The following is a 23,889-nucleotide window of genomic DNA, read 5'->3' on the forward strand; positions in this document are numbered from 1 at the left end:
GCAAAGAGGGAGGAGAGGCAGTGGCCCTAGGCGTGGCAACTGATGAGCTCCGCCACTGCCCTGGATCGTACATCGGAAGGGGAACCGGATTTAAATTTGGTTGTGATTTAAATGTCACCTATCTAACCCAATAGCCAACCTGAAATTTGTGCCTATCAGGGATGGTTTCAGCTGTTTAATAGAGGCACCATGAATTTTTTTTATATTTTATATTTATTTAGGGATGGAGGGACGGAGGACGGAGGGAGCAGCTGCAAAGATTGTCAGCGGCACAATGCAATGATTGCTGAAGACACACAAAACAGGGAAATTGGCCTGATAGGTTTGGGAACCGGCCCGGCAGGTTTGTCGCAGAGAAACTAGCCTGGCTGGTTTAGGCAGATATTTTCTAATACCTCCGTGATGCCAGGAACATATTAGCATTGTCCAATTTCTATATTGGCACATTTTTATGTCAACAAAGCTCGTACAAAACAGTGTGGCACGAATCACATTCTGTGTTAACCACAGATCGAAGAAAGCAGCTGGCAGATGACGGCCCACAGGTTTAATTTGTTCGGTCCTTGGAATAAAGGAACCGTTGCTTCACTTACAAGCTATAGTGCACAACACTGTGCGTACGTGTTAAAGACGGGGACGGCGGAAGCTTCTTCCTCGTGGTCATGGGCAACACGAGGCCGGTGGGCATGGCGAGCGGGAAGGCGGTGGCGACGTCGTGGTGCAGCCACTGCGGCATGGGCCTCGCGGCGCCGCCGCCGCCAGGGTCCGGCCCTAGCGTCCGGTGCGCGTTCTGCCACGGGGTGACGCGCATCGAGCACCACCAGCAGCAGCGCGGCGGCGCCGTGGGCGAGAGCGCCACGACGACGAGGACGCTCGCGGCGGCAGCCTCGCTGCCGCGGCCGCCGCCGGTCCCCGCGGGGCTCATCGACATCCCGGCGGGCTACCCCAGGAGGGTGAGCGGCGGCGGGAGCAAGCGGGCGCTCCTGGTCGGGGTCAGCTACACGGGCACCAAGCATGAGCTCCGGGGCACGGTCAACGACGTCAAGGAGATGAGGAGCCTCCTCTGCGACAGGTTCGGGTTCCCGAGCGCCTGCATCCTGGAGCTCACTGGTAAAGTAACCCAATGAACTTGCTTGGATTGGATCGTCGTTCATCAAGAGCCACCGCCGCAGATTGATGGATTTCTTGCATGTGTGGCGACTGGCGACAGAGAAGGAGAGTGACCCCACCAGGGTGCCGACGAGGGAGAACCTGCTGCGGGCGATGCGGTGGCTCGTGGAGGACTCCCGCAGCGGCGACTCGCTGGTGTTCCACTTCTCCGGCCACGGCGTGCAGAAGCTGGACATGAACGACGACGAGGTGGACGGGTACAACGAGGCGCTGTGCCCCATGGACTTCGAGCGGAGCGGCAAGATCCTGGACGACGAGATCAACGAGATCATCGTGCGGCCGCTGGGCAAGGGCGTGAAGCTGCACGCCATCGTGGACACCTGCCACAGCGGCACCATCCTCGACCTCCCCTACCTCTGCCGCATGTCCAGGTATGTAGGTACCATGCAGTTGCTTGCAGGCTCTGCGCATTTCAGCTGCAGATGTTCAGAACAAATCTATCAGAAAATGACGCATTGCTGATCGATCTGCATTTCAAGAACTGGGTACTGGCAGTGGGAGAATCACTCCCGCCCTTCGGGCATGCCGAAGCGGCCCAACGGAGGCCTGGCCATCTCCATCAGCGGCTGCAGCGACGACCAGAAGTCCGCCGACGCCAGCGTATGTCCAGCTCCCAACCAAAACTCCGTCCTCTGCTGTCGAAACAGTTCTGATGAGATGCAGGTTCAGATGTTGCATGCGTTGATCATGGGTATGAACATGATGCATTGAAAACAGGGATTTTCTGATGAGTCGTCTTCGATCGGCGCCATGACGGACAGCTTCATCAAGGCCGTGGAGGCCGAGCCGGGGACGACGTACGGGCGGCTGCTGAGCGCGATGAGGACGAGGATCCGCGACGGCCAGGGGAGCCGCCGCCTCCCCGGCAGGCTCGGCTCCTTCGTCCGCTGGATGATCCCGTCCAGCGGTGTGCAGGTGATCTTCTTCATCTCGACACGGCGTGATTGTTGGACCGCCACTCCCCTCACTCACTCTCGGCTGCATGTATATACGCAGGAGCCTCAGCTTTGTTCTTCAGAGATGTTTGACATCTACAGGAAGCCATTCCTGCTCTGATTTGGTCGTCTCGTCGGCTGCTAGCTAATTCGTAACTTGATCTGAATGTCATTGTTGTGCTGTACCCGGTGTGTCCGTGTGTAACTCGATCCGTCAGTTCAAGCCTGTGCATATCTGGCATGTGAGTATATTTTACACGTGAATCAAGTCGTGCCACGCACCAAACACACCAGCATCTTTTGCGTAGCGCACAGCAACAGGTGTCGGATACGCTAAGACTCAGGTTATTTCGACCAAAATCTGCGCTGCCGGCGCCGCCACCGATGGCTTGACATGACATGCCTTCATATTCAGTATTTGCCCAGTTGTAAGCCAAGAGTCCAAAGAGATGCATACTTGCTACTCAAACAACACTACCAAATCTTTAGTCTTCAATTTGATCGCTTGCTAATGATCTCTACCACTCCAGGAACCTCTGAGATAAGTATATGCACTCGCCTGGTCTACGAGAGCTCACAAAGAGCTATAGAACACACATAGGGCCTATTTGCTGACGTGGGTCTTTACCAAAGGAACTGCAGGAGCCACGAAATAGAGGCTTCACCTCTGCAGTTCATCATTGTATTGTTCAAATACAGTTTCTTCTCCGAGGAGCTTCACTTGAGGAACCGGCAACCCGGATCTTGTCGCCGTTGCGCCAAAGGCGGCGAGCCCATTGTTGGGGTTTAGTCCCACATCGTGTAGAGATGGTGGGGGAGCACAACATATAAGGCGGAAGAAGCCACCACCTATCAGGCTAGTCTTTTGGGTTGAGTAAGGTCCAAAGGCCTTATATGTTGTAGCTCCGGTGGACCTGGGAACTGTGGGAGCGCAGACTCGTAACGAGCCGGGCCGGCTGCAAGCCAGCTCCAAGATCGAGAACTCGGTGGTCACCACCGGTTCCAACAATTGGTATCAGAGCCGGTACCCGAGGTCAGAAAAGCTAAACCTAATAAAAAATCTCGAGCGTAGTCTTTTGGGTTGAGTAAGGCCCAAAGGCCTTATATGTTGTAGCTCCGGTGGACCTGGGACCTGTGGGAGCGCAGGCTCATAACGAGCCGGGCCTGCTGCAAGCCAGCTCCAAGATCGAGAACTCGGTGGTCACCACTGGTTCCAATAATTGGTATCAGAGCTGGTACCCGAGGTCAGAAAAGCTAAACCCGATAAAAAATCTCGAGCGTAGTCTTTTGGGTTGAGTAAGGCCCAAAGGCCTTATATGTTGTAGCTCCGGTGGACCTGGGACCTGTGGGAGCGCAGGCTCGTGGTAATGAGCCGGGCCGGCTGCAAGCCAGCTCCAAGATCGCGAACTCGGTGGTCACCACCGGTTCCAACACCCATGGCCAGCCAACCGCCACCAGGGCGAGGGCGGGCGACAGTGGGGCCAGCGACAAGCGGCAGCGGCGTGTTCGTGAGCGGGGCCATCATCGAGCAATTGCAAGCGCATTGGGGAGCAGGGCGAATTTGTTAAAGTGAAAATTTTCTAACTTATCCTGTATAGTTTGAAAAATTAGACAACCGGTTAGGGATAGGTTGGAACATGACTTATAATCCCCTGTAATATGGTCTCACCTAGATTACGGGATTATGGTGATCAAGGGTTTTAATTATAACAATCTATCTTATAATCAATCTTGTTTGGATCAATACTTGATTATATAATCCGATTATTATAATTAGATGGTTATCAAACAGGACCTAACTGAGGAAGAAAAACTCGATGCATCAACGGCCATACGAAGTTGGGCGTGATTGGTTGGTTGTTTTTAGCCCATCCAGGCCCACCGTATGCAGGTAGCGGACGTTTGGTTGGCTGAATTAAGCAGCAAGCCTGGGCGACATGATGCAAAACAGCTGCGCAGTGTAAAGCGTGCGCGGTCCACCGACCTTGGATGGGTCCGCGCAGAGGGCCGTGAGGGACGTCGGCTGCACCTGCCGACGCCGTCGGCGGCGCCGGAGTAGGCCGCCGAAGGAGATCAGCATGGGTGCACCTGCTGACTACGCCGACAATGCTGCTACCTCTGCGACTGCACTCTGCTTTCTTGGGCCAGATCCGTTGGCGTTGACGCTGTGCGCGAGCGTGGGACCTCCCGCATGGGTCGTCTCGGTCGACACGATGTTGGAGGAGCTCGTTGCCAACGGGCACACCAGTGCCTTGGTGTTTCCCTATTCAGACGGCAGCTCCTCAGGAGGTTGTGGCACTGTTGATGGACACCCGTCCTTCGGCGACGGCTGCTCAGCGGATGATGGGCTCGCCTCTGTTGTCGCTAGAGCAGGGCTCCCACAGCTCACGCCGTCGCGGGTGGGACAGCCCGACGTCGCAGATGGGAGCACGGCGGGCACGCCCACCCCCAGTGACGCGACGCCCAGGGCGTGTGAGGCTGCTCGGCGTCTCGCACGGTTCACCGAGGAAGTGCAGCTCAAGTGACAGTCGACGTTAATCGCCAGTCCACCAAGGCAGAAGGAGGCAACCGCAAGGCAACCCCTGTCAGTCAGGAGCCGACGGATTGCCGCTCAACCGTTGGCGCATATACCAACCTCTAAGCGGGGCGAGGTACTCCTCATGCAGAAGATGAGCATCGCGCCGCCGGCAGCTCTAATCTCATCTGCGTCCAAGGGAATGTACGACGCCCTATTCGCAGGGAACTTAACGCCGAGCCACGTGGCAGCTCTAGACGAGCTGTTCCCAGCGACCAACAACAGGTCTGGTAGAAGAGCGCTCTTCTCGGATGGCGGAGAAGGGTCGCGCAGCCAGCAGCGGAGACACCCAGCTTCGTAGGTTGTTGTGTTGTTCTTAGCTTGGTTGTTTACCATTTATGTAATATCGAAGTTTAAAACAGTCTGTTAGGAAGGTCTATCCATAGCTGTGAGACCTCCTAGGGCGCACATCAGAAGAGTGTTGTTTGTATGGTTAAACTCTTCTTCTTAACTATAATAAATATGTAAATCTTTTACGTATTTAAGAGAAAAAAACAGCGATACGGGATAAGCGACAACCAAACAACATCACATGTGAAACGACAAAGTGAGCATAAAAAAAAAAGGCATTGGACTTGCATGTGCTCAGCCTTGGTGCCTGGAGACTGGTCGGCGGGTGCGACTCAGGCTGAGAGCCCGGAGACCGTTGCCGAACCAATCGCGCCCTTAGGTGCAGTGCAGGACAAGGCCAAGGCCAGCACGGCCTTAGGACATGTACAACGGCTCTCTTGAACCCTTCTGTCAGTTTTATAAAAAGACCCCCGCCGATGCCAGGAGACGCGGCCTCCGTTTTCTCGTGAGGCGACGGGTAGAGCTCGTGAACCGAGGTTGAGTCGACAGCTCCAACACCGTTGTACGGTCGTCGTTGACGACCAACAGGGCGCGCTGTTCAGTTTGGGCGCGCGGGAACCTTCGCCTTCGGTCGCGTCGGTCCGCTCGTCGTCGCCGGCTGGGCGCAGTAGCAGCATCTATCGCCGGTGTCCGCTCGCCGTCACCGCTTGGACGCAGCAACAGCATCCATCGCCACTACTGACGGCAAGCGCTCGGTGACGGCGGCCTCCTGCGTGGATGGATCTGGAGGACGTGGCTTTCCTGGCCATGCGCGGATGCAAGCGGAGCCAGAGGGAAAGGTTGCCGTAGCAGTTGAAATGGAAGGACAAGGATGCCATGGCTTCGTCCATCTATGGCTTTGGACCGGCTTCATGACTGTTTTCATAATGTGAAATGCTAGCTGTTTTTGGCTGACCCGGGGTTATGAGGATGCTGTGTACATATTTCTAGTGAAATTTTTATTGAAGTCAAATCTGTAGCAGTTTCCTGCGCTATGGAAAGAAAAAAATTAGACAAGGATGTTTCAATTATATATAATATGATATATTGATGATTTAAAAAAATTATAATCATGTTCATCTTATTTAAGCTTAATCCATTTTTATCAATTAGCAACACAATGGTGTATAAAATTGTGTTCACAATTCATCTAGGCCACATGCGTACCATTAATACGATCTGTCTTTTTAGCTGTCTTTATGTTGGATTCGAGGTCCATGGAGACGACCCCTGTCTATGGGTTGAACGTGCCCTTATATGCAGCTCAGTACTTGTCCCACATTCTTTTTTTTATCGCAAGGCAAGGCAGGCTCTACGGGCTTGTTCGCTTCAACTTATCAGCCGGTTTATCAGCTAAAATTTATAATATTTTTTTCTCATAATAAAATAGCTTTAGCTGACTTATCTGCAGATTTTAATACCAACCGAACTTGTCCCACATTCTTGGCAGCCCAATAACAGTCCAGAAAGTAGCCCGTGCGACGTGTCAGACGGGAAGATTTCCGGGTTCACCCGGCCGGCAGCGGGACTTCGGGAGGGTTTGCCCACCGTGTAGAGGGAGCCTTGCCGGCGCGCGCTCAGGGCACGTACAACGCGGCTCTGGGATCTAGGTGCGGCCCGCGCAGATGGCAGCTCAATGGCGCCAAAATCCATCCCCGCCATCGCATATACCATTTCATCTCGATTTGCATCTGTTCTTCTCCCAAGCAAGTCGAGCACGGCGGCGTTGGAAGAGCGCAAAGAGTGGAGCAAGGGCGTCCATGGTCCGCCTCGTTCCGCCCTCCAGGTCTCGATCTGACTACGGCTTCCTCCACCAGCGAGTCCTATAGGTATCGATCTTGTTCTCGTGTCCCCTGTCAAGATCTGCTTGCTGACGAGATATATGAATTGTTATTCCCATGTCACCTTGCCGTTTTCCTATAGAAAAATAAAAGAAGAAATACACTTGGAATACAATTATATGTACCCTATACGAGCAGCAAAGCGTGAACCATCCATCTCTTGATGCTATACTTGATTTTTATGGGGAAGAAGACGTATGCTATATATTTGATTTATGAAATATATTATATTACATTATATAATAGATATGATTTACCTTAAAGGATTTGTTCTGTATCAATTAGCAACACAATGGTATATAAGAATGATATTCATAATTGATCATGGTTACACGTAAGCGTTAAATGATCTGTGGACACTGGACAGCCAAATAGACAGCCGCTATCTGTGGATTGTACGAGCTATCTATTCAGCGGTCTGTATTGTAAATTTCAAGAAAGCAGATGCAAATTCCGGATGCAGACGTTTCTGGATCGACCGCTGTCGTCCGGAATGAAAACTCCGCGTTGCCACGGCGCTATCCCATGTGGCCATGCCGGGCGGGTGCGTCCGCCGCACGCCTGCACCCCGTCATCACAGATGACGACGTCGAGTAGCCGATGATGAGCGACATGTACAGTACGGCGCGGTACGCATGCAGGCGATTTTTCTTTTTTCCTTCTTCTGGCTCTCTGGCCACCGTACCCCACATTAGAGGGAGGAAGCTGCACCTGGCATCGCAATTATTTGGCCGGCAGGACATTCGTTTCGTCGGACAACTTGGATGGCTAGAGCGGTTGGAGATAATAGTTGCCGATGCTTCAGGAGCAGCCATGCATACTTAGACCTCGTTTGGCAGGGCTTCACGTCATTAGTGAAGCTATTTTTTTTTTTGCTTTAGCCCTACGAACAGTTTCACTGGTGGAGCTGAAGCGGTTTTGGTAAACCGTTTGGCAAAATGACTTTCCTGTGAGAGCATGTTTTTAGGGCCTGGAAGAGGAGCCGGGAGAAGTCACTTTTCTGGCTCCATCCCACCCCAAATCACTGTGAGAGTATGTTTTTAGGGGCTTCACAAGTGAAGCTATTTTACTTTACTCCGTTTGGTAGAAAACGGCTCCAAACGGCTCCTGAAGCTAATGGAGAAGCTCTGTCAAATAGGGTCTTAGGCGTACTCGCAGGTGGCCGGCCGCCGCCATGTGTAGCTAGATGCCCAGATGGGATGGCGATACCGTCAACAAAGCTGGAACGGGAATCAGACACACCACGTCGGACCTGGCCTCAAAGTAACCTAGCTTCTATCTTTCCATCCCAGTCTCTTCCGTTTTGCTTTCCTCAACGCCTGGTGCCTCGGCAACGCACGCACGTCTCTTATCTAGATGAGGAATATATGAATCTATCTATGTATATGAATGACCGGTTCGTTCTCATGTGTATTCCACACGGCCGGGCCAGCAGCCTTGCGCTCGTATTCGATCATATATAGTCATATACATGCCCGCTAAAATGAAAAGCTAATAATAAGGTTACTACACGGTCTACGGACAACACATTGTTTTGAGGCGACGAGGTTAAGAAAAATTGTTTTTTTTGCCGGAAATGGGAGCGTGTTTCAGTTTTTGTGAATTGTGACAGGCACGGACGGCCTGATCGACGAGAAGAACTCGCAGGTCCCCCAGCGCCGTCACGAATTTGTCCTCCGGGTACGGTGGGGTTTTTTCTTTCTTTCCCCCATCGACGTCGAATCTTCCTCCGGTGAGTGAATGGCTACTACAGCAAAAGATCGATGCAATCAGATTTAATTATTATACAAGTGATAAGGACACTCCAGAGCTAATCGATCAGTCAGCAATGAGAGTGTATGTAAAGTGTAAACCATCAAGTAGCATGCATAAATTAACCATGAAGACATCCACAAAAACAATGAATGCAATCGCGTAAAACCATGAAGACATACATGTGAACCATATTGGAGAGGCCCAAAAGACCAGTTACACGAGTCCATTTCAGAAACCATGAAGACATATACGTGTAAAAATTGTTTCTATAATGACCCGTCTCTAGAAATCCATTTTTAGAGACTACTGATATTTGCAGCCGACTCTAAAAATACTCCTAGAGGGGGGATTGGATCTAGGGCCTCCTCTAAAAACCGATTTGTATAAGTGACTGAATTTGGACCCGTCTCTAAAAACTAGTGTAGCATAGTCAAATTCATAAAATCTTCAAACGAAGTCATGGAGGCAAAGTTCATATCAAAGTTGTGTATATCTTGAAGAGATCTGCAGCTTTCTAGTTGCCAACTTTTTTTCATTTAAAATTATTTAGATTCTACACATTCTATCTGAAGTTCTCACATTTTAAAATTTAAAATTTTTAAATGGCCTTGGACCGAGAAATAACCAAAACCAAAGTTATAGATCTCGAAAAGATCTAAAACATTGCGGTCGATAATTTTTTCAATAAAATATAATTTATGATCTCAAAATTCAGTTTGAATCCTTACATTTGGAAATTCAAAGTTTTTAAATAACCTTGGAGGGAGGAAAACAAACAAAGTTGTAGGTCTCAAAGAGCTATACAACTTTGTAATCGATAATTTTTTCCTTTTAAAATTATTTATCCAAGGAAACTATGTTTAAATTTCTCACATTTCGAAATTCATCTAGGCATACAAAGTAGTGGTTGAAATCTATTAGAAAATAGAGAAACTCTAGTACATCAAACAACAGAGAATTGAGAGCATTTTATATATGCCCTAGAATTTTGGTGAGCATTATTGGATTTAATAATTGGGCTTGGTCCATTCTTAATTCAACTATAAACCAAATAAATCCTAAGGCCATGTATGAGATTTTGATTCAATATTGTCACAACTCAAATAGGTAGCTTACGTGTGCACCTATTATGAAGCTAAGAGAGGCAAAAGGCGTGGCGTGGCTTGAGCCGAGGCATGAGCGTCATGTGCACTAGCTCGGGCCATGATATGATGTGGTGTGGGGTGGGTTGGATTTTGCCACTAGGAGAGAAATTATTGCAAGAGTTTTTTTTATAGGAAATTATTGCAGGAATTACTATCGTTTACTCTGTAATTACTCCGTCCCGGTAGTGTCTTCTTCGCTAGCATGGGCGCTGGGTTTTGCCACTTAGGGGTGTTTCATTCCCATGGACTAAAGCATTTTGACCTAAACTCTATATTTGAGTTGGACTAAACAGCTAAACACTCGACTAAAAGTGGACTAAAGTCATTTAACCCTTTAGTCCACAAAACTAGACTAAAAGGTGTTGGAGACACCCATACCCCTCATTTATTGCCCCCCCCCCTCTCTCTCCCCCACCCGGCTCCCTCCCGCCCAGCCCCCCGCCGCCCTTCCTCCCGCCGCCGGCCTCCCTCCCGCTTGGCTCCCCGCCTTCGTCCCGCCCGCCGGCCGTGCCCGCCGCCGCCCTACCACCAGGCTCCCTCCTCCTCCGCCACCCTCCAGCCCGCCCCCCCTGCCGCCAACCCCGCAACCGCCGCCGCCCTCCCGCCCGGTCGCGTGATGGAGGTGCTGGCCGCGGTGCTCCACCTCTCCACCGCCAAGGAGCCCCGCCCCACGGCCGTCGTCGCCAGCTCGTCGGCGCACGCGCAGGGATGAGACCGGGATCTGGACCTACGCCTCATCGAAGCGCTGGGCATTTCCTCGAAGGGCAGCTGCACGAGCTTGTCGGTGACCTTATGGAAGTCGGCCTTCTCCTTGAGGGCGGCGGCGACCATGCGCTGGACGTCATCGTGCTTGCTCTTGAGCTCACTCATCTCGTCGACCAACAGGTCGATGTAGTCGCCGCTGGACATGGTGTAGCTGACGGTCCACGCAATGTAGTCCTTGAGCATCCGGAACACCGTGTCGATGATGGACGCCAGGAACTCCATCTCCGCTAGCCCAAAGCCGGGATCTTCACCAAGAAAGCGCTAATCTCTGGATCAGTGGACATTTTGAAAGGATTGGGATGAAGGGGAAGAAGGATGGGGAGGGGAACAGAGTGGCGCCAGAAACATGAACAGGGGTAGCAGGCTGGTGGGGAGAAGGATAAAAGGGTGGGTAAAAGGGTCTTTCTTCCACATCATTTAATAACTTTAGTCCATTTTAGTTCAAGAAACAAAACACCACTTTAGTCCACTTTTAGTTCATGGACTAAAGTGGACTAAAACTTTAGTCCATGGACTAGAGAACCAAACAAGGCCTTAGACCATTAGTCATCTAATGGCAGTTAACGAGAGAGAAATCACCTTGGGAGTTACTGTCCGTTACTCTATGATAACTCCATCCCGTTAACGTGGCAGCGTCCATGTGCATTCCTCCATCCCTCCGTCTTCATCGTTGGCACATAAAAGGGCACAAACATCTGAGCCTCGCGCGTGCGGGCAACACAGTGAGAGTTCCCAGTTATGCGCGTATAGGAGTTTGGAAGAGCAGGCCTATGAAACAAACTTACGCAAGGTTTTTGAGGAGCGCGAGATTATTGTGCGACTGCTCTTGTTCTTTTTTTTTTCCTGGCAACCAGTACTTCTTCGTCATTTTCTAGCATGAACAACGACGACGTGGCCATGCACATTATTGCACAGCGAACCACTACATGCATCGACTAAGGTCCACGACTCTAAGCAACACGACTATAGAGAAAGACACCACTATTGCCTCCGGCACTAGCTTCGTCTCTGAATATACCTCTATCTTTATTGAATTTGTTATATTCAATATGATACATATGTTCAGTATAATGTTCATCATGTTTACCACTGAGTAGACCACACAAGCACACATCTGACAAATCTTTTATTATTTATTTATAATTAAATTGTGCCTAGATTTATCTAAATATCTAACAATCCATTTAGTTGGACAATTGAGGAGCTCATGCCAATAAAGCTGAAGCAGAAGGGGCCAGGATCGATCGAAAGAATATAAGTTGCTAAAGGATTTGCAGTGAATTTCTGTAGAGTTTATCAGATCCATGCAACCATTTCCTCAAAAGATCTAAAAAAAAAGGTGGGAGAATCTCGTACCCGTTTCAAACATGCCATGGAGTATTACTCGGCATCACAGGCTATGTCATTTGATTACCTTAGGGCCGGGAGACATATATATAATAACGTTTGCACCAAATTAAATCTGCCCAAGAGTGTGCGCGTAACCAAAAGAAAATAAAGATAAATGTCAATACAACAAGAGCAGTGCAGAGCGTTTATTCACATTTTGTCGGTTTTTGCGATATATATGCAGCGTAGAAAATGTTCTCACAGGACATCAATATATGCTCATATCCACTAAAATGTTCCCCTTCCCCTTTCACGGTCGCAAATGAAATCCCTGGCATTTTGGTATCTGGTGACAGTAGTCTAACGATCATTTCCCTATATAAAGGGGCCGGGACGGGGTGATCGTAGTAGCAGTACAGCCAGCCAAGAAGCAACCTACTAAGCAAACGCAAGGCAGCTACCCCAGCTCGCTCCGGGCTTAGTAGCCAGCCAGCCATGAACTTCGGTGGAAATGGCAACGCGACGATCCGCTGCAAGTACTGCAGCGCGTGCCTGACCGTGATCCCCGGCGAGCGCGCCATCCAGTGCGCGCAATGCAACTGCGTGACGCGCATCCGGCGCGCCGACCGCATCCCGGTGGCGCGGCCGGCGCACGTTCCCGCGGCGTTCCAGCGCGCCCGCGGCAAGAAGCGCGCCGTCCTGATCGGCATCACGTACGCCGGCATGCGCCGGGGCTGCGGCGAGCTCAGGGGCCCCATCAACGACGTCAAGTGCATGAGGAACCTCCTCTGCCAGCGCTTCGACTTCCCCAGCGAGTGCATCATCATGCTCACCGGTATGTCATGTAACATGTCGTCTCCATGCATGGATTAATTAGTTGGAACGACGAACTGATGAGCAGTGAGTAATCGACCTCATGATGGTATTGCTGCTTCTGCATATGCAGATGACCAGAGGGACCCGTTCAGGCTGCCGACCAAGGAGAACATCCGGATGGCGATGCACTGGCTGGTGCAGGGGTGCAGCTACGGCGACTCCCTGGTGTTCCACTTCTCGGGCCTCGGCGCGCAGGTCGCCGACGACGACGGCGACGAGGCGGACGGGTACGACGAGGCCATCTGCCCGCTGGACGCGTTCCAGCGGGGCCCCATCCTGGACGACGAGATCAACGAGGCCATCGTGCGCCCGCTGGTGCACGGCGTCAGGCTGCACGCCGTGGTGGACGCCTGCTACAGCGCCACGGTGCTGGACCTCCACTACCTGTGCCACATGTCCCGGAACGGGTTCTGGCAGTGGGAGGACGAGAGCCCCCCGTCGGGCGCCTGGAAGGGCACCAGCGGCGGCCACGCCGTGCTCATCAGCGGCTACAGCGAGGGCAAAAGCAACATGGCCATGGTCAGTCAGGGATCGGACCGGACCGGATCATCATCATATATGCATATACTAGTCTGAATTTTTTGGCCATCGATCTCTGCCTTACGTATATGCATGCTGCTTGGACGACGACGACGTGCAGATGCCGGATGCCTACGCATCGGTGGGGGCCATGACGCACAGCTTCATCCGGGCGCTGGAGTGCGAGCCGCGCGGGGTCACCTACGGTCGCCTGCTCACCTCCATGAGAGCCATTATGAAGAACCGCGGCGGGGGATACGATCTGCAGGGGCCCATCGGCGCACCCATCCACACGGTGGCCAACTTCAGCGGCGTGCAGGTGCGTGATGACAGCGTGAGGCTCTGATCGATATCCTGGCAGCTTCCTCCTCCCTGTCTGTGTCGTCTGGCAACAACAGCCTCGGCTGTGCCCCTGACCTGACCAAACTCTCTTGTGCGCATGGTTGATTTAATTTTGCAGGAGCCTAACCTGTCCTCCTCGGAGATGTTTGACATATACCGCAAGCCGTTTGTCCTGTAAAACACCAAGACATGTGCGTACAAATCACTGTTACTGCTGCAGTTGAAGAATACTTAATGACCGCCGTATCAGAATAATCAGTTATCCATCGCTCGAGTTGAGCTATGATGCTTCCTAGTAGCGGCACGTGTGATGTGTGAATCGTGATGTGTCGGCCATGATATATCCGGGAAAAGAACCTAGCTAGCAAGTCACCAGTTCTGGAGGACATGGCTGCTCATCCATACCGTACCTCCCTTAGCCATCTAATGAAACCTCAATGTAATAACTAACTAAGGCCATTATATATGTAATAACCAAGTGCTACATCCGACTTCACCTCAAAGAGAGACACATGATTTGTGAGACTCATGCAGTTTATGTGATCAAAATGAATTACATGGAAATGTAATACTAATATATGTTATCCAGGTGTGAGTTTGTGAAGCTTTTCTAGAAAGAACTTTAGGCTTCATCCTCTAGGAAGAGGAATCAGACCAACCTATTAGACCAGTCTCAGTGGAAGGTTTCACCTCCCAGTTTCCAAGACGTGAAACTTAACATGAAACAGATCTCTCTTAGTGCATAGTTTCATTGCACAGTTTTATGACGTTATTTTAGCCTTTCGTGGGTCCCACCGGTGTCTCTCTCTCTTTTCCTCTCTTCCCCGCCGCCGGCAAGGAGTCCTCCCAGAACCTGGATCCTGGCACGACGAGCACGTCTCCCCACGGCCGGCGGAGCCACGCCCGATGGAGCATCGTGTCCTCGTCGCCCCCGTCGGAGTCCCCCATTGTCGCCGGACGGGGCTGCCACGTTCCGCCGCGGGTCCTGGCTAGGCGTCGGGTCCCCCGTCAACGACGTGCTCGCCACTCTCCGCCAGTTTCGCCTCAGCAAGGCCAACTCGTCCCCCGCGGGAGCGTGGGGCGCCTACCCGGCATCCGTGGTCGCGTACGGATCGCCCACGGCTCAACAAGGAGGGCACTGTTTCCGGCGACGCCACTGCCGGAATCGATGGCCCCGACGTCGGCTGGGTCTCCGACCTCATCAACTGAGGCGGCGGCCGGTCGTTCAATGACAGGGAAGCAAGGACGAGAGGACGCAGAGACAGGACAGCAGGGACGGGTCATCGCGCCCGTGGCCGGTGAAGCCGCGCCCGGCAGCGGCCTCCCGCGCCGCCATCCCCTCCGACAGTGGCGGTCTCATCCACGCCCGGCGGTGGCGACCTCACCCGCGCTTGAAGGAAGAAGAAGAAGTCGCGCACGGGATGAAACGAACGAAGGCTCTTAGTGGGGTTTCATCCGGTTTCCAACGTTTTGGAAACAACGCTCACTCATTTCGTTCGTATGAAACGTTTCCCTTCTCTCTCCTCCTCGATACATGCAAAAGCTCTGTTTCTACTGATGTGGCACCCTGTTTAATGTGCAAGAAACCCCGTGAAATCTGCATTGAGACTGGCCTTAAATCCAACACACCACAAGGACTAGACTGAATTTATAGAACAATGCCAACTCATAACTCAATGTTTGAAATAAAAGGTTACTGACGGACACGACGAAATGCATAGACGCATTCTCGAGCTTGTGGCATTCCCAAAACTAACTACTTTTGTACCTCACTTTATGGACCGAATGACCAAAAAGAGAGGATGAACTAGTCTCTAAAAATTGAAGCAGCAATCTTAGCCTACGCAAACTCTAGACCCCTATTGTACCTTGGCTCCTAAGTTTTTCTAAAAAACAGCCTAATGCATCCATAGGGCTAACACACTAAACAACATGTCCTTAGCAAAGATTCACATTAAGAGTTAGGCACTTAGTGAGGCAAGTATGAAACCTAGGCTAAGCACACTAACATGAATCTTAGTTCTCACACAAGAAACTTGCAAGCAAATGAAAGTAAAGCAAGTAAGAAGAAAGGTCAAGAGACAACTAGATTTTTCCAGTGCCCTTGGGTTGTTGTCACAATCCCATACTCCACGTTTGGAGCACCTTGAGTCATGAAGACCTAGTTAAGCTCACATCCACGAGTGAATACATGTTTGCCACTTCGACGTGTTGGGTTCAAGACCTTGTACTCCCTCCATCCCAAAATATTTGACGTTTTAGGTTTAGACAAAAATTAAGGAATGAAAAGAGAAATAAAGACAGATATATTAGGACAAGACAAAGGTGCATTGAGAATTAAGAATGTAAGTATTTTGGGACAAAATTTGAATTCTATAAGGTTCAAGTATTAATACTTTGGGACGGAGGGAGTACACCTTTTGGAGCCTCTGCACAATAGCTCCATCAAGGAAGGTCATCAAGTCCTCCACTAGGCCGTCTAGGTGATGACAATCACCGATAATAACATATATATCTTCAAGCTTCAACTCAAGAAAACCCACCCTAGAACACAATGGCACTCAAAGCTAACACCCAAATTTCATTTCTTAGGTGGCTCTCCAAATGCTTAACTAGTCTCTCTATAAGTGCTGGCACAAATAGGGTGGAAGAGGAACTCCAAACGAGTCAGTGGTAGCACTTATACAGAGGGTGAAGGGTTTGCTAGCTATTGAGAAACAAGTTGACAAACACAAACATCACTGGATGGTTTGTCGGCAACCATTGGCCACGTTGGATCATACGGTGACGCCGTGATAGATGATTCCTATAGCGGCTAGTTGAGAATATGCCAAAATATTCCCCATCGTATGATACGCTAGTGAGTCACACAGTCTCACAGGATCATACGGTGCACCATAGAGACTTGGTCAGCTTGTCGCATAGTCAAGCTGTCCCATTGGATGATCCATTGTGAGGTCACACAGACAACACCTAATCATAAGTTGCACTCTAGTAACCATGCCAATGAGTCACTAAGTCAAAGTTGATCTCTCATCGGATGATCCGTCGAGGTCACACGGTCCCCATCAGATCACATGGCATACATCAGTGGGTTGGCCAACAAGTCACTAAGTCAAGTTGCGTCTCGGTGGATAATAATTCTGGAAAATTGGGGTAAAGTTACTTCTTCCTGGGAAACAACACCACTGGACGATTTAATAGGGATGAACCCACGATGCTTACTTCGATGTTGCTGTTTAGCTTATTTCAAGTCCAAATTCGACCAAACCAACTTCTTTAAGGTCTTTGACCTTGAAACCATCTCAATAGGGCCACTTACCATCATCAACTTTGCTAAGAGTTAGCCTCTTGTGCATCCATATGCTCTTGCTTCGACTCTTTCAAGTTGAGCGCATTGGACCCCTCTTAATAGTACGGCCAAAGGAACAACAAAGCCCTAATGCAAACTACAACAAACACCTACATGCACTCAGCCTACATTTGCTCTGTTGTGTCCTAAAAAACACAATAGTTCTAACAACACTAGTAAGATTCAAACAGTACCGTGGAATTCGCTCCGTAGTTCAGCCCATTTAGTGACACGAGCTCATTCTGCCACCTCGGCACCATTAGCCCCCCCCCCCACCCCCAACACACACAAAATGTGCCCCGGACATCGAGTATGAAGATGGAGGCATCGATAGCATTAATGGGTGAAGATCCCGTCCGCTCAGCGTGAGGGGACGAGGTGTCCCCAACCTAATGAGAATATTCAAAAAAATATTCTCATTAAGGTTTAATCCATAATCAACCAGAACCATTAAACTTGGGATCAGCCCATCCTATCCCCCAGTGTCGAACTGAACACATACTTAGATGGACGTGACCAGCGCCGGACGTCCGGACGGACACCCGTGTCCGGATGCCCCCGGTTGCTAGCCTATTCTGCCAACTCGTCCGCCCACGCTGCTCCATGGGGACCGCCCATGCCCACCTTTGCGCATGTGGGGACCGCCTCCGCCTGCGGAGACCGCCTCCGCCTATTCCCGCTTTCCGCGCCTACTCATGAAACACTTATAACATGAAGCATTCTGAAAGGATCAAGATGCCTAAGAGGGGGGGTGAATTAGGCTAATTCTAAATTTCTTTGCAATAATTAAACTCTACGGTTAGCCCAATTAACCCCTTGTGCCTAGAAAGTGTTTCTATTGATCTAAGGCACAAAAGTTTAGCACCCTAGGTTCCAATCCTACTCTAGCATGTCAATTCTAGAAATGTAAAAGACAAGAATTGAATTGCTCAAAGTAAAGAGAGAAAGAGGAACGCGGCGATGTTTTGCCGAGGTATCGGAGAGTCGCCACTCCCCACTAGTCCTCGTTGGAGCACCTGCGCAAGGGTGTAGCTCTCCCTTGATCCGCGCAAGGATCAAGTGCTCTCTACGGGTTGATTCTTCGACACTCTGTCGCGGTGAATCACCCACAACCGCTCACAACTTGAGTTGGGTCATCCACAAGCTTCGCCGGATGATCACCAAGCTCTCCAATCATCACCAAGCCGTCTAGGTGATGGCGATCACCAAGAGTAACAAGCACGAACTCTCATTTGACCACGACAAGCTTAATGAGAAGGGTGGACGCACACTTTGCTACTCTTGATCTCACTAATGAGGGCTCTCTTTGGGATTCTCAAATCTCAATCACCTCACTAGGATCTTGCTCTTCTTGGCACTCTCAAAGGTGTTTCTTAGCTATTGGAATGAGCAAAAGTACCCCCACACACGAATGGAGTAAGTATTTATAACATGGACTGAAAAACGAACTGTTATGTGCCTCTGCGGGGTGACCGGACGCTCCGGTCATGTTGACCGAACGCGCCGGTCAGTTCACCCCGAACTCCAGTGTTTACAGTATGACTGGACGTTGGCCAGCGTTCGGTCAGCACTGACCGGACGCGTCCGATCGCGATTTTTCCTCCATGGAACCTTACTGGAGTCGACCGGACGCTGGCCCTCAGCGTCCGATCGCACCAGACGAAAATATCTCGGTCAAATAAACTGACCGGACCCTGAGCCAGCGTCCGGTCACACCGGAGCCAGCGTCCGATTAGTATTTGACCCTCCATTCACTTCCAACTCTCGAACGTACGTGAATGAAGTTTGCTTCATTGGATCTAAGGGATTTTTTGGAGCTACCTAGTGCTAGATTTAGCAAGTATGCACCACACCTAACTCACTAGACTCACCTAGGTCAAGCTACCCGTCTATACCCCTTAATAGTACGACCAAAGGAAAATCAAAGTCCTAAACTAGTTTAAGTGTCTCTTCAACTCCAAACGACACTTAGAACTAGTCCATCCTTAACCTTGTCGTCCATCCTTTGAAAACCGAAACGATTTCCATCGTAGGGGCATGACCACCATGATTGCCCAATCGATCTCCATTACCGTGACCTAACTTAATTGCCTCTGCAAAACATACGTTAGTCACAATAATCACGTATTGTCATTAATCACCAAAACCCAACTAGGGGCCTAGATGCTATCACATTCGCTGTAACATACGTCTGAAACAGATGAATCATTTGAAATATAAGCTTGCAACATATATGTATAGTCACTGCAAAATATGCAACATCCAGATAAAACACTTGAACATACATCTGAAACAGATGAAACATACACTTGCAACATACGTGTATAACCATTGTAACATATGCAACACCAGATCTACTTTTACAACATTCAGATGAAACAATTATTACAACCTACCTCTGGAACATATGAAATATACATCTGAAACGTATGAAACATACGGAGCTCGATGCTGGCGCGAAGCTCGATGCCACGGAATGGCACGGAGATCGCCGGTGCGGAGCTCATTGACGACACGGAGCTCGTCAGTGGCCTCGGTAGGCAGATTGAGCACGGCAGCGCGCGTCCGGACAGAAGACGCCGTGGAGGCGGTGAACCCGCGAGGGCCGGCAGCACGGGCGGATCCAACCAAGCATTATCGTACTCAGATTGTCCGAACATACATATCGATATAGCTGGATACAAGTGCGCTTTATCACCTCGATGACCACACGAGTTACGATAGCTTCTGTCTAATGTTTCTTCCTATCCACAGTTTTCTTTGCATTGCGGACGTAGTCAAGAAGGTCGTCATGCATGGCAATCTGGAAGGGAAGCATGATGTACCCAAGCCTATTCCCCCATCTCAAGTCATTGTGCTGACCAGAGTCCATCATGTGTCTTGGCTAATTGCTGCTCAATGTAGAAATGCATTCATGGGTTAATATATACAGAATGCAGCAAAAATATATGGTGAGCCTCTATATGGCGAGTGACCACTGATCACAGCTTATCACACAGAAAAATGCCAAGACGAAGTGGGGCATCAACAGGCGGTCCATGGATGCCATCCCTTCTCGCCGGGCACCTGGTCTCATCCGGTCGGTCATGCCTCTCGGTCTCGGGTGCCGAGCGCATGCATACACGCGGCTGCAATGCAGGATGGCCAGAGCACCAGCTCGTCCCCATGCTACAGTAGTGCTGCTACAGCTTCCAGGCGCGGTCGTCGTGCGTGCTTCAATTCCCTCCGCCTCCCGGAGTCCCGGCTGGATAACTACGGTCTACGGCGCACGCGCACGCATGGCATCTCTGCCCGGAGACATGCGCGCAGGCCCGCTTTCGCTTGACACGCACGTACGTGTCGCCCTCGCGAGGCCTTGTCGCACACGCGTCGCGCCGCAATGGCGCCGGGGGACCCTGCATTTCGTCCGCGTCGGCGCACACGTCCCCAGCCCGGCCGGCTAGCTCTGGCCTCGCGACGCGCCGCCCCTCCTTGCACGGCTATAAAAGGGCGACGCCATCTGATCCTCCATATCACACAAGCAAGGCGACCAGTGCTTAGCTAACGGCAAAACCTAAGAGCAGCCCTGCGTACGTACGTCTAGCAACAATCCACTGCTACAGCTTCCAGGCGCGGTCGTCGTGCGTGCTTCAATTCCCTCCGCCTCCCGGAGTCCCGGCTGGATAACTACGGTCTACGGCGCACGCGCACGCATGGCATCTCTGCCCGGAGACATGCGCGCAGGCCCGCTTTCGCTTGACACGCACGTACGTGTCGCCCTCGCGAGGCCTTGTCGCACACGCGTCGCGCCGCAATGGCGCCGGGGGACCCTGCATTTCGTCCGCGTCGGCGCACACGTCCCCAGCCCGGCCGGCTAGCTCTGGCCTCGCGACGCGCCGCCCCTCCTTGCACGGCTATAAAAGGGCGACGCCATCTGATCCTCCATATCACACAAGCAAGGCGACCAGTGCTTAGCTAACGGCAAAACCTAAGAGCAGCCCTGCGTACGTACGTCTAGCAACAATCCGATCTTCGTCACGGGTGAGCCGACCGTTTATCGTTGTTGCCAACCATATACTATGGCTAGACATAGAAGAAGAGATAGAACAGAGCGTACGCACACACAACACCAGCACCAGCGTTGACCGGAGCTCTGCAGAGGAGATGGCAAAACTGAACTCGCTCTCATTACTGAGTTACAGTGGAAAATTATATATACAACTCTACCCATCTGATCCTAGTACACAGACATGTCAGGCTGCCATGCTGCTAAGGTGACTATATGTGACAGCAGGACTGACTTAGACGTCTGCCCCTCATGTGGCTACAGTACGGCAGGAGAGCTTTTCGGCGCATGCCCCTGCAGCGTCCACAATGCAGCAGCAGAGGAGCCCTTTCGGCACCTGCCCCTGTCGTGCGTATAGAGGAGGGCAGCAGATTACTTAACAATTCTTTTTCTAATCATGTTACTAACCCTAGAACCTGTACCATGCCAATCATCTTCTTTAGCTCCGTGAACCGAAGACGGCCCAGCGTGTTGTGCTCCCCTATCATCGCTACACGATGTGGGACTAAACCCCAACAATCTTCCCCTTAGTCACACATCGGGGTGCCCCACCATATGTGACGCTCGAGATTTTTTTATCGGGTTTAGCTTTTTTTTTACCATGGGCTCTGATACCAATTGTTGGAACCGATGGTGACTACCGAGTTCACGATCTTGGAGCCGGCTTACAGCCGGTCCGGCTCGTTACCACGAGTCTGCGCTCCCACAGGTTCTAGGTCCACCAGAGCTACAACATATAAGGCCTTTGGGTCTTACTCAACCCAAAAGACTAGTCTGATAGGTGGGGGCTTCTTCCGCCTTATATGTTGTGCTCCCCCACCATCGCTACACGATGTAGGACTAAACCCCAACAATCTCCCCCTTAGTCATACATCGGGGTGCCCCCGCCATATGTGTGATGCTCGAGATTTTTTATTGGGTTTAGCTTTTCTGACCATGGGCTCATGATACCAATTGTTGGAACCGGTGGTGACCACCGAGTTCACGATCTTGGAGCTGGCTTACAGCCGGTCCGGCTCGCTACCACGAGCCTGCGCTCTCACAGGTCCCAGGTCCATCGGAGCTATAACATATAAGGCCTTGAGCCTTAATCAACCTAAAAGACTAGCCTGATAGGTGGGGTTCTCCCGCCTTATATGTTGTGCTCTCCCACCATCGCTACACGATGTGGGACTAAACCCCAACAATATCTCCCTTAGTCACACATCGGGGTGCCCCCGCCATATGTGACGCTCGAGATTTTTTTATCGGGTTTAGCTTTTTTTTACCATGGGCTCTGATACCAATTGTTGAAATCGGTGATAACCACCGAGTTCACGATCTTGGAGCTGGCTTACAGCCGGCCCGGCTCGTTACAACGAGCCTGCGCTCCCACAGGTCCTAGATCCACCAGAGCTACAACATATAAGACCTTAAGTCTTTCCAACCCAAAAGGACTAAACCCTAACAATGCATCTGCCCGTACGACGAGGACTGCCCGTACGACGAGCTGGACGCGTACGACGAGGCCATCTGCCCGCTGGACTCGTTCCAGAAGGGCCCCATCCTGGACGACGAGATCAACGAGACCATCGTCCGCCCGCTGGTGCACGGCGCCAAGCTGCACGCCGTCGTCGACGCCTGCCACAGCGCCACCGTCCTCGACCTCCCCTTCCTCTGCAACATATGTCTAGGACCGGGAACTGGCAGTGGGAGGATCACCGTCCCCCGTCGGGCGTCTGCAAGGGCACGAGCGGCGGCCAGGCGGTGCTCATCAGCGGCTACAGCGACGGCAAGACCAAGTTCAGTGTGGTCAGTGCACACTGACCCTATACTTCTATGGTCGCCATGAACGTAACTGACGCTCTGATCTCTTCCGATTGGTTTGACACGCGACACGCCATGTTCTATTGCAGACGCCGGAGGCCTGCGCGACGGTGGAGGCCATGACGCACAGCTTCATCAAGGCGGTGGAATGTGAGCCGCAGGGGGTCACCTACGGCCGCCTGCTCACCTCCATGAAAGCCATCATGACCAACGCCGGCGGCTGCAACCAGCTGCAGGGTCCTATCGGCGCCGGCGCTCCCGCACGCAAGGTCGCAAACTTCAGCGGCGTGCAGGTGAGGCTCTGGCCATCGCGATACTGATGAGCTGAGCACTGACTTTGTTGTCTGTCCCTGACATGCAACTCATATATGCAATGCATGCATGGCTCGTCTTGCAGGAACCTAACCTGTCCTGCTCGGAGATGTTCGACGTCTACCGCAAGCCCTTTGCGCTGTAAGAGCCTCGTCTGGCTTGCCATTGCAGACTACATACTGCCGTCTGGACTCTATAAACTGCCGTGTCGTCGGAACAATAAACCAGATGGGTTTAAGGATGATATATTCTTGCTTGCTAATGATGTGTGACTAATTGTCTATGTGTCAATAATGTGTGTCTACATGTCACCGGACCTGAGGCAAGCTCATAGCTTGTGGACGACCTGGTTCATCGTATCGTCCATGGCTCCCGAGCCTACCGTACCTTATGGCCCATTGTAACAAGGCTATTGTTTCTCTTTTATATAACTCTATATAAAATAAACTAAGTGTTACGATACTTAGGGACTATTTGGCATAGCTCACAATAGCTTCATGAGTTGTTGTGAGATGTTTTATTTACCAAACACTTATTTCTAAAATAGCTTCACATATGAAGCTGTTTTTCTCTCCCACACACAAAGACATGAGTTGGGATCAAGCTGAAAAAAGTAGCTTATCCCAGCTCTCTCCCATCCATGCATGCAGCTGTTGGTGAAGCTGTTTTGCCAAACAGTTTTTCCAAAACAGTTCAGCTTTACCTAGAAAGTTGTTTATGAAGCTGTTTTCTAAAAAAACAGCGTTACTAGTGAAGTTAAGCTATGCCAAATAGGCCCTTAATATCACATTC

General features: G+C 51.0%; 2 protein-coding genes and 1 pseudogene across 3 annotated transcripts; all 3 read left to right on the plus strand.

The window, feature by feature from the left end:
* The first annotated feature begins 610 nt into the window (after window positions 1–610).
* On the plus strand, window positions 611–2,821 carry LOC136498017 (metacaspase-1-like). Its single transcript, XM_066493942.1, has 5 exons — window positions 611–1,110; window positions 1,211–1,541; window positions 1,650–1,770; window positions 1,888–2,085; window positions 2,167–2,821. Exons 1-5 carry the CDS (start codon window positions 663–665, stop codon window positions 2,224–2,226), a joined length of 1,158 nt encoding a protein of 385 aa, XP_066350039.1. The 5' UTR covers window positions 611–662; the 3' UTR covers window positions 2,227–2,821.
* Window positions 2,822–12,249: 9,428 nt separating this feature from the next.
* LOC136498021 (metacaspase-1-like) lies at window positions 12,250–14,105 on the plus strand. Of its 2 annotated transcripts, none has more exons than XM_066493955.1 (4): window positions 12,250–12,680; window positions 12,792–13,240; window positions 13,362–13,574; window positions 13,701–14,105. In XM_066493955.1, exons 1-4 carry the CDS (start codon window positions 12,341–12,343, stop codon window positions 13,758–13,760), a joined length of 1,062 nt encoding a protein of 353 aa, XP_066350052.1. In that variant the 5' UTR covers window positions 12,250–12,340; the 3' UTR covers window positions 13,761–14,105. The 2 variants fall into 2 exon arrangements, with proteins under 2 accessions (XP_066350052.1, XP_066350059.1); XM_066493962.1 differs by having other exon boundaries at window positions 13,362–13,559.
* Window positions 14,106–19,400: 5,295 nt separating this feature from the next.
* On the plus strand, window positions 19,401–23,242 carry LOC136465527 (metacaspase-1-like; annotated as a pseudogene).
* Window positions 23,243–23,889: the final 647 nt, after the last annotated feature.

This window comes from Miscanthus floridulus, chromosome 1 (genome assembly GCF_019320115.1).
Source record: "Miscanthus floridulus cultivar M001 chromosome 1, ASM1932011v1, whole genome shotgun sequence".
In the NCBI taxonomy this organism is placed as follows: domain Eukaryota; kingdom Viridiplantae; phylum Streptophyta; class Magnoliopsida; order Poales; family Poaceae; genus Miscanthus; species Miscanthus floridulus.

What these genes read in the sequence shown, in the direction of transcription:
- LOC136498017 (XM_066493942.1), top strand. Translation starts at nt 663, where the DNA reads ATGGGCAACACGAGGCCGGTGGGCATGGCGAGCGGGAAGGCGGTGGCG. An exon ending in CTGCATCCTGGAGCTCACTG is followed by an intron (nt 1,111 to 1,210) that starts GTAAAGTAACCC and finishes GACTGGCGACAG; the next exon opens with AGAAGGAGAGTGACCCCACC. An exon ending in TCCCGTCCAGCGGTGTGCAG is followed by an intron (nt 2,086 to 2,166) that starts GTGATCTTCTTC and finishes GTATATACGCAG; the next exon opens with GAGCCTCAGCTTTGTTCTTC.
- LOC136498021 (XM_066493955.1), top strand. Translation starts at nt 12,341, where the DNA reads ATGAACTTCGGTGGAAATGGCAACGCGACGATCCGCTGCAAGTACTGC. An exon ending in GCAAAAGCAACATGGCCATG is followed by an intron (nt 13,241 to 13,361) that starts GTCAGTCAGGGA and finishes GACGACGTGCAG; the next exon opens with ATGCCGGATGCCTACGCATC. An exon ending in TGCAGGTGCGTGATGACAGC is followed by an intron (nt 13,575 to 13,700) that starts GTGAGGCTCTGA and finishes TTAATTTTGCAG; the next exon opens with GAGCCTAACCTGTCCTCCTC.